The sequence below is a fragment of the Gallinula chloropus genome (genome assembly GCF_964237585.1).
Source record: "Gallinula chloropus genome assembly, chromosome: Z".
NCBI classification, from domain to species: Eukaryota; Metazoa; Chordata; class Aves; order Gruiformes; family Rallidae; genus Gallinula; species Gallinula chloropus.
In genome coordinates, this window is record NC_140089.1 from 45,240,057 (window position 1) to 45,250,511 (window position 10,455).

General features: G+C 45.3%; 1 protein-coding gene across 2 annotated transcripts in view; it reads left to right on the forward strand.

Moving 5' to 3' along the window:
* DAPK1 (death associated protein kinase 1) overlaps positions 1-9,202 on the forward strand; it is a gene marked incomplete at both ends in the record, with an annotated part of 94,254 nt that extends 85,052 nt beyond the window's left edge. Inside the window, 3 exons of one of the 2 annotated variants that reach the window (XM_084277979.1) lie at positions 466-586; positions 5,539-5,766; positions 7,970-9,202. In XM_084277979.1, coding sequence (XP_084134105.1) covers positions 466-586; positions 5,539-5,766; positions 7,970-9,202 — 1,582 coding nt within the window. The remainder of the gene's footprint in view (positions 1-465; positions 587-5,538; positions 5,767-7,969) is intronic. The other variant, XM_084277980.1, reaches the window with a different exon arrangement.
* Positions 9,203-10,455: the final 1,253 nt, after the last annotated feature.

The window sequence follows — 10,455 nt, forward strand, 5'->3', positions numbered from 1 at the left end:
TGTGAACACAGGCGGCTGTCTGGGCTTTACAAGGAACTAATGTAGAAATTCCAGCACCATAGTGTCAGGGCAGTATCTTAATTGATGTAAAACAACTGAAAATACCTGTTTGGAATCTTTGGCTTAAAATCCTTTTAAATGCAAACCAGTCCAGAGCTAGAAAAAAGCCAAGCATGTGGTGGAAAAGTCAGAGGGAAGTGAGAAAGAGAGCTGGTGTCAATAGCAATGAAAACTGAACTATTTAAAGCAAGGAGAAAGCACAAAAAAAAAAAAAAAAAAAAAAGAAGACCTTAAAAAGAATACTAAAGAAGGGACAGACAGCAGGGATTACAATGTTTGGTTTTGTAATTACAAGCCCTGTGATACAGTCGTAATTTTCTTATGCAACTTCAGCCAGCTGGATTAAGAAATAAAACCTGATTTTGGACTAAGTAAAAAACTGCTCACTTGGCCTTTCTCTTTTAGATTTGGAAATGATCTGCAAATTTCAGAGAAGTTATTTGTCTTGGATGCTGGAGCATCTGGATCTAAAGATATGAAGCTTCTCCGAAATCACTTGCAAGAAATAAGAAGCCAGATCATTTCTGTAAGTAATACCTAATGGTCTGTGTTGGACCAGACAAAATGTGAAAATCTTTTGTAATGATTACTGTAAATTTAGTACTTGTATTATGCAACTTACAAAAGCAAGTGCTGTTTCAATTCTTTGGAAGCACTCATGACAGACCTGGTGATAAACAAACGCCTGACATCAAAGATTTAGTCAGCATTTTCAAAATTAGAAGTCTTTTGTACAGGTCACCAGAATTCTGTCTCTTAAAAGGAAATTATTTGAGAATGTTGGTTTGAAATTTTAGGTTTACATTTTGAATTCACAGTCATTCCAGGTTTGACCCTTCTTTTTTTGATTGGTTTTATCAGTGTAATATTACAGAGAAACAGGATACATTTCAGGCAAATAGGATACTCATTTAAAAAAACCCAAACCCAAATCACAGCCCTAGAGTCAAAACACTTCCCTTAACTTCCAGGATTATAATTCATAATTTAGATGCGTGAACTGGATATTCTGAACTTTTTAACCACACTTTTTTATGGAACAATATGTGGTTGGAATTGTATGTATATGCACAAGTGTATATGTACATGAGACTAAAAGAAAAATGCTACAGTTTGAAGTCATCACCATGAGCCCACAAAGACTTCCATACTGGAGTGACCAAGTCAAGTAGTTCTGTGGCCTGTACTAAATGAGTTTAAATTTCTTCTTAGTAAAGACTCTCTTACTTGTGTGACACACCAACAAGAGATTCTGCAGCTGCTTCTGATAGGAGGGGGAGGGGTTCCTAAATGAACTGAAAGTGAATGTATTACATTGAGTTTATTCTGTAGGCCAAATAAAATATTTTTATACAACATTCAGAGCTTTGCTACATGAGAAGCATGTGCTGTGGCTTGAGAGCATAGATAGATAAAAGTACCATCTTTACTTATTATCTGATACTCTGCTGTCTCAGTAGTTGAAGTAACTTTGTCGTTTACAGATACTGATGAGTACAGACTTCAGTTAAGTATTGACAGTTTCTGAAATAGAGATTAAATTCCAGACACATGAAGGCAACTGATCATAGAATCATAGGGGTTGGAATGGACCTCGAGAGATCATCATGTCCAACCCCCCTGCCAAAGCAGCTCCCCAGCTCATACTGCACAGAGAGGTGTCCAGATGGGTCTTGAATATCTCCAGAGAAGGAGACTCCACCACCTCCCTGGGCAGCCTGTCCCAGGGCTCTGTCACCCTCACTGGGAAAAAGTTCTGTATGTTGGTGTGGAACTTCCTGTGCTCCAACTTGCAGCCATTGCCCCTTGTCCTGTCTCCACGGACCACTGAAAAGGGGCTGGCCATTTCCCCCTGTGTCCCACACTTGAGCTATTCATAAACATTAATAAGGTCCCTCTTAGTCTTCTTTTCTCAAGGCTGAACAGTCCCAGCTCACTCAGCCTTTCCTCACAGGGGAGATGCTCCAGGCCCTTAATCATCTTGGTAGCCCTTCTCTGGACTCTCTCCAGGAGATCCCTGTCCTTTTTATACCAGGGAGCCCAGAACTGGACACAATACTCCAGGTGGGGCCTGACCAGGGCATAGTAGAGGGGAAGGATCACCTCCTTTGACTTGCTGGCCACACTCCTCCTGATGCACCCCAGGATCCCATTGGCTCTCTGAGCCACCAGGGCACACTGCTGGCTCATGGCCAACCTGTCATCCACCAGGACCCCCAGGTCCTTCTCCACAGAGCTCTTCTCCAGCAGGTCATCTCCAGCCTGTACTGATACAACTGGTTATTCCTTCCCAGGTGCAAGACTCTACATTTGCTTTTGTTGAACCTCATCTGGTTTCTCCCTGCCCAGCTCTCCAGCCTGTCCAGGTCTCTCTGGATGGCAGCGCAGTGTTCCTGCCTGTCAGCCACTCCTCCCAGCTTTGTATTATCGGGTACTTGCTGAGGGTGGATGCTATTCCCTCATCAAGGTTGTCAGTGAAGATATTAAACAGGACTGGATCCAACACTGAGCCCTGGGGAACACTGCTGGTCACAGGTCTCCAGTCAGATTCTACTCCACTGATCACCACCCTCTGAGCTCAGTCTGACAGCCAGTTCTCAACCCACCTCCCTGTCCACTCATCTATCCCATGCTCTCTCAGCTTTGCTATCAGGATGTCATGGGAGACAGTATCAAAAGCCTTGCTGAAGTCAAGGTAGATGACATCCACTGCTCTCCCTCCATCTACCCAGTTGGTGATGAGATCGTAGAAGGCTATGAGATTGGTCGAGCACGAGCTCCCCTTGGTGAATCCATGCTGACTGCTCCTCGTGACCTTCTTCTCTTCCAATTGCTTGGAGATGGCATCCAGAACAAGCTGTTCCATCACCTTTCCAGGGACAGAGGTGAGACTGACAGGCCTATAGTTGCTGGGATCCTCCTTCTTGCCCTTTTTAAAGACTGGAGTGACATTGGCTATCCTCCAGTCTTCAGGCACTTCTCCTGTTCTCCAAGACCTGTTGAAGATGATAGAGAGTGGCTCAGCAATCACCTTCGCCAGCTCCCTCAGGACACGTGGATGCATCCCATCTGGGCCCATGGATGTATGTGTGTTAATCCCTTTGAGATGCTCCTGGACCATCCCCACCTCAACCAGAGGGAAGCTCTTCATTTCTCAAACTCTATTACTTTCATCCAGTGTCTTTGGGTCCTGAGGGGCCTTTGAAGTGAAGACCGAAGCACAGAAGGCATTCAGTATCTCCACCTTCTCAGCATCCCCCGTTACCAGGACACCCTCCTCATTCAGCAAGGGACCCACATTATCCCTGGTCATCCTCTTCCTATTCACATGTCTAAAAAAACCCCTTTTTATTATCCTTTATGTCCCTTGCCAGTTTCAATTCCAAGTGGGCTTTAGCCTTCCTAGTTGCATCCCTAGAGGTCCTGACAACATTCCTATGTTCTTCCCAGGTGCTCAGACCCCTTTTCCACAGTTCATAGACCTTCTGCTTCCCTTTGAGTTTACTCATTAGCTCCCTGCTCATCCACACAGGTCTCCTGCCTCTCTTTCCCCATTTCTTGCTCAAAGAGATGCACCGGTCCTGGGCTTGGAAGAAGTGCTGTTTGAATGCTACCCAGCTCTCACAGGCTCGTACATCTTGGGTGGTCAGCACATTTCATAGAATCATAGAATCATAGAATGGTCTGGGTTGGAAGCAACCCCAAGGATCATAGAGCTCCAACCCCCCTGCCACAGGCAGGGGCACTAACCTCCAGGCCTGGATCCACACAAGGTTTCCCAGGGCCCCATCCAACCTGGCCTTGAACACCTCTGGGGACAGGGCATCCACCACCTCTCTGGGCAGCCTGTTCCAGCACCTCACCACTCGCTCTGTAAAAAACTTCACCCTAATATCTAATTTAAACCTTCCTTCCTTTAGTTTTGATCCATTCCCCCTTGTCCTGCCATTATCTGCTCTTTTAAAAAGTTGAATCCCCTCCTGTTTCTCTGCTCCCTTCAGGTACTGGACGGCTGCAATGAGGTCTCCCTGCAGCCTTCTCTTCTCCAGGCTGAACAAGCCCAGTTCCCTCAGCCTCTCTTCGTAGGGCAGGTGCTCCAGCCCTCTAATCATCTTTGTGGCCTCCTCTGAAACCTCTCCAACAGTTCCACATCTTTCTTGTATTGGGGGCCCCAGATCTGGACACAGGACTCCAGATGGGGCCTCACGAGGGCAGAGTAGAGAGGGACAATCACTTCCCTGTCCCTGCTGGCCACTCCTCTCCTGATGGGGCTCAGGATACCATTGGCCCTACGAGCTGCAAGAGCACACTGCTGGCTCATGTCAAGCTTCTCATCCACCACAATCCCCAAGTCCTTCTCAGCAGGGCTTCTCTCAAGAAGCTCTTCTCCCAGTCTGTATCTATGGCTGGGATTCCTCCGTCCCAAGTGCAACACCTGACACTTGGCAGTGTTGAACCTCATTAGGTTCACCCGGGCCCACCTTTCCAGCCTGTCAAGATCCCTCTGGATGGCTTCCTTTCCCTCTGCTGTGTCAACCACACCACTCAGCTTGGTGTCATCCACAAACTTGCTGAGGGTGCACTCAATTCCATCATCGATAAAGATGTTAAAGAGCACCGGTCCCAAGACAGACCCTTGGGGGACCCCACTTGTCACCAGCCTCCACCTGGACATAGACCCATTGACCACCACCCTTTGTCTACGTTCTGTCAACCAGTTTCTAATCCACTGGATGGTCCACCCAACAAATCCACATCTCTCCAATTTAGAGATAAGGATGTGGTGGGGGACTGTGTCAAAGGCCTTGCACAAGTCCAGGTAGATGACATCGGTCGCCTTCCCTTTATCTACCGATGCTGTCACTCCATCATAGAAGGTCACCAGATTGGTGAGGCACGACCTTCCCTTGGTGAAGCCGTGCTGGCTGTCCCGGATCACATGCTCTTCCCTCATGTGCTCCAGCATGTCACCCAGGAGGATCTGTTCCATGATCTTCCCAGGCACAGAGGTGAGGCTCACTGGCCTGTAATTCCCTGGGTCTTCCTTGCTCCCTTTCTTATAAATGGGAGTGACATGACCTTTTTTCCAGTCCCCAGGGACCTCGCCCAACAGCCATGACTTTTCAAATATGATGGAGAGCAGCTCGGCACCCACTTCAGCCAGCTCCTTCAGGACTCTGGGAAGGCCAGACCTTGATCAAGGCAGGACTATAAAAGCCAAACTTTGTTCCACATGTCAGGATTCCCTTTGTAATCATGTTGATTTTTGGAAATTCTGCTTATTTTGACAACAAAAAAGTTGGTTTGGGAGTTTGTTAAGAAAATAAGGTCTTAGGACAAGTAAATGCCAGGCAGCGGAGTAAGGGCCCATCACAAGGAGAACTCTTTAGACTTGAATATACATCATAAACATACTAAACCTTGTAACCACCATTAAAAGAAAGCAAAACAAAATAATACTACTGCTGTTCTCAGCAGAGTAGAAGTACAAAAGGATGTTTTCTGTGCTTTCGTAAGGCTTGCCCACCTATGACTCATCTGTGTGAAAAAATCATCTCCACGCTGCCTTCCTGGAGAAAAATGAATGGACCCAACCAGCTGATGTCCTTGCAGCAGTTTGTATATGATGTACAGGAGCAGCTGAACCCCCTAGCAAGTGAAGATGACCTACGGCACATTGCACTGCAGTTGCATAGCATAGGGGAGGTAAGTGGTTTTACCTAAATTGTGTATCTTTATTAGCAAGGTACTGCCCCGGTAGAATATTGCTTCATGGGATTTAAGCAAGTGTCTCTAGTCTGGATTTTAGGGTGGTTTTTCCCCTCCTTCTTAAGATACCATAAGAAGTAGAGACTGGTTAATAATGGGGTTTTGTTGTTTTTATTATTGTCACAGAATCACAGAATCACAAGGTTGGAAAAGACTTTTAAGATCATCAAGTCCAAACATTCCCATCCTAAGCTAAACCATATCCCTAAGTAGCTCATCTACCCTTTTTTAAAACACATTCAGGGATGGTGACTCAACCCCCTCCCTGGACAGCCTGTTCCAGGCCCTGACAACTCTTTCAGTAAAAAATTCTTTCCTAACATCTAATCTGAACCTGCCCTGGCACAGTTTTGTTGCATTTCCCCTTGTCCTGTTTCCTGTCACCTGTCTGAAGAGACCATTGCCCACCACTCTACAAGCTCCCTTCAGGCAGTTGTAGGTGGTGATAAGGTCTCTACTCAGCCTCCTCTTCTCCAGGCTAAACAGCCCCAGCTCCCTCAGCCGCTCCTCATAGGATTTGCCCTCCAACCCCTTCACCAGCCTGGTTGCCCTTCTCTGCACTTTCTTGAGGACCTCAATGTCCTTTTTATTGTGGGGAGCCCAGAAGTGCACACAGTACTCAAGCTGTGGCCTCACCAGTGCCGAGTACAGGGCCACAATTAGCTCCCTAGACCTACTGGCCACACTGTTTTTGATACAAGCCAATATGCCATTGGCCTTCTTGGCTGCCTGGGCACACTGCTGGCTCATATTCAGTCTGCAGTCAACGAGCACCCCCAGGTCCTTCTCTGCCTGACAGCTCTCCAGCCAGTCTCCCCCAAGCCTGTAGTGCTGCATGGGGTTGTTATGTCCCATGTGCAGCACTTTACACTTGGCCTTGTTCAACTTCATCCCATTGGTCTCAGCCCATCGGTCCAGTCTGTTCAGATCCCTCTGAGAGCCTCCCTACCCTCAGGCAGATCAACACTTCCTCCTGTGTCAAAGGCTTTCCTGAAGTCCAGGTAGAGCACATCCACTGCCTTCCCCTTGTCCATTAAGTGGGTCACCTTGTCACAGAAGGTGATCAGGTTAGTTTGACAGGATCTACCTTTTGTAAACCCATGTTGACTAGGCCTGATCCCCTGGCCATCACGCATGTGCTGCATGACAGCTCCCAAGATGACCCTCTCCATGATCTTCCCAGGACTGAGGTCAGACTGACAGGCCTGTAGTTCCCCGGATCCTCCTTCCGGCCCTTCTTATATACGGGTGTCACATCTGCCAGCCTCCAGTTGAGTGGAACTTCCCCAGTCTGCCAGGATTGCTGGTAGATGATGGAAAGGAGTTTGGCAAGCACATCTGACAGCTCTCTCAGCACCCTTGGGTGAATCCCATACTGGTCCCATTGACTTGTGGGTATCTAACTGGCCAAGTAGGTCGCTAATCATTTCCTCCTTAAACATGGGAATTATGTTATTCTTCCCCTCTCTGTCAGCCAGATCCTGAGGATGAGTACTCAGGGAATATACCCATCTTTACTATTAAAGACTGAGGTAAAGAAGGAATTAAGGACCTCAGCCTTGTCCTCATCTCTTGTCACTACTGTTCCCCCTGCATCCAGTAAGGGCTGGAGATTCTCCTTGACCCTCCTTTTACTGTTAATGTACCCATAGAAGGACTTTTTATTATCTTTTACAGAACTGGCCCCCTGGTTTACTAGGGTGGCTGACCAGAGGTCACTGCCAGCACACCATCCCTCAGTAACTGGACCACCACACCCAGGCTTTTCTCCATCTAGCCTGGCCCTGTCCCCCTCCCCCTTCTCATCTAGTTTAAAGCTATATTAATGAGCTTCTTGTGTCGTGGCTCCTGTTTCCTCCAACGTTACTTCTTTGAGACAGGAAGAATTGCAGTTTACTGTTGTAGTTGTAAGGATATAAAATACCCAGAAAGAGTAAATATGCTGTCATCTTAAATGAGATAGTGGAAATCAAGAACATGACCTGCTTTTTGTTCTGAATATTTGGGAGAAGTTAAAATGTGCTGTTTGGTTCTCCTGTCAGCAGTGTAAATTAAACGACTGAGTAAGCAAGGAGAGAGCGTTGGGTTATCACCTCATACTTCACAAGATGTAAATAGTAACTTTATTATTTATGAACAGATTAACATTATGCAGAGTGAAACGGTCCAAGATGTTGTACTTCTGGATCCTCGCTGGCTCTGTTCAAATGTCCTTGGAAAAATCCTGTCAGTGGAGAACCCAAAAGCCCTCCATCACTATAGAGGTCGGTACACTATCGAGGACATCCAGCGTCTGGTGACAGATAGTGATGTGGAAGAGCTGATACAGATTTTGGATGCCATGGATATTTGTGCAAGGGACCTTAGCAGTGGAGCAATGGTGGATATTCCTGCTCTCATAAAGACTGACAATCTCCACAGGTCTTGGACAGATGAGGAGGATGAGGTGCTGATTTATGGTGGTGTTAGAATCGTTCCTGTGGAACATCTTACCCCATTTCCTTGTGGAATTTTTCATAAAGTTCAGGTGAATCTCTGCAGGTGGGTTCATCAGCAAAGCACAGAGGGAGATGCTGATATACGTCTGTGGGTAAATGGATCAAAGATTATGAATCGTGGAGCTGAGCTATTAGTGCTGCTGGTCAACCATGGTCAGGGTATAGAGGTTCAAGTTAGAGGACTGGAAACAGAGAAGATCAAGTGCTGTTTACTTCTGGATTCTGTCTGCAGCACCATTGATAACTTAATGGCCACAACCCTACCCGGCCTTCTGACGGGGAAATACTACCTTAGTCCTCAGCAGCTGAGAGAACATCATGAACCAGTAATGGTCTACCAGCCTAGAGACTTCTTCCGTGCACAGAGTCAAAAGGAGACATCACTAACTAACACTATGGGGGGATATAAAGAGAGCTTTAGCAGCATACTGTGTTTTGGGTGTCTCGATGTCTACTCTCAGGGAAGCCTAGGAATGGATATTCATGTTTCTGATCTGAATCTGCTTACGAGGAGAAAATTAAGTCGACTCTTGGATCCACCTGATCCTATGGGCAAAGATTGGTGCCTTCTGGCCATGAACCTGGGCCTCCCTGATCTCGTTGCAAAGTACAATACAAATAACGGAACACAGAACGACTTTCTCTCAAGCCCAGTCCATGCCCTTCTGCAGGAGTGGAGTAACGCTCCTGAGAGCACTGTAGGTATCCTAATGTCTAAGCTGAGGGAATTGGGTCGCAGAGATGCAGCAGACTTTTTACTGAAGGCATCTCCTGTATTCAAAATAAATTTAGATGCTAATGGTCAAGAGGCTTACGCTTCCAGCTGCAACAGTGGCACATCTTATAACTCGATTAGCTCTGTAGTGTCACGGTAAGTGCAGGTATTTTGCTCTATTCAAACTGCAGGAAGAATAAACAATGCAGTGCAAGAGTTTCTGTGCATTATAATTTATGAGGTTCTACATCAAAGGATCTTTATCCTTCTCCAGCACCACCTTTTTGTGCATAAACTTTCTACTTTTAACTGTGAATTGTTGCTTTTTATCTATTAAAAAGGCTGGTGTACTTCTGGTGTTTTAAAATTATTCCTGATATATAACGTGCTGCTTAATACTGCCATTTTAACTGGAAAAGTTTTGATCTTTTGGATTACATACTGCAACTGTTTTATAAAGTATTTTGATTCTCCCCAGAAAAGGCAGGGCGGGAGAGGAATAGCACATACTATCGGAAATGTGTGTTTCAAACACCATTCTTTTTCTTTTCTTTTTTTTTTTCTTTTAATCATGTCCTCTGCTTAAACATTTTTTTAATATTTGTAAGGAGAGAAACCCACCATTTGTGGTCAATCTGACTGAATTTAAAACCACGTTGTTTATAGCTGAAAAAGCGAGTGCCTTTTGCAGAAGGGAGGGTGCAGTTGATTTGAATGACCCTGCTGGAGTTACAAGAACATGCTACCTCTGTTCCACTTAAATTGTCTGCATGCTTATCATTGCAAGTGGTGCTTGCCTCTTTAATTTTTCTTGCACTTCTCAGACATCGGTGATGACTCACGCAGAGCATTCTTGTGCCAGTACTAATGGGTATAGATGTGTGATACCTAATCAACTTCAATTACAGTCAAATCATAATGTGAAAATCTCTTAAACTTGCCAATTATCACGCTTCATTATTTCCATGCACCTCAGGTAAAAGTTCATATCATTATAGAGTTCAAAAAAACAGAAGTGTTGGATACTGCAGAGTAATATTGTATAGCTGTTAGTTGTAAGTTTTCTACTATTAGATCCTGCATTACTTACTTCCTGTACTTGAAAACTTTGATGGGGATAAAAACAAAAAAGGAAGCAAGGTTTCTTGCAGCGATAACTTTTAAAATGACGTGAGGGAATAGGTCCCATTCTCTGTTTCAAAAAGCATGTAATTTCAATGGTGCGATGTGTGTTTGTTTATATATATTGTATGTACATATATTAATACTATTTTTTCCTTAATCTTACAATGTAGTAAAATTTTAAAGGATTTTTCTACAAATAAACTGTTGCTTGTTGCATCCTTATCGTCCATATTCTGTAGCTGAATGGGAACAAAGCTGCTCTTTCCCTTGCCCTCGAGAGGCAGTGCC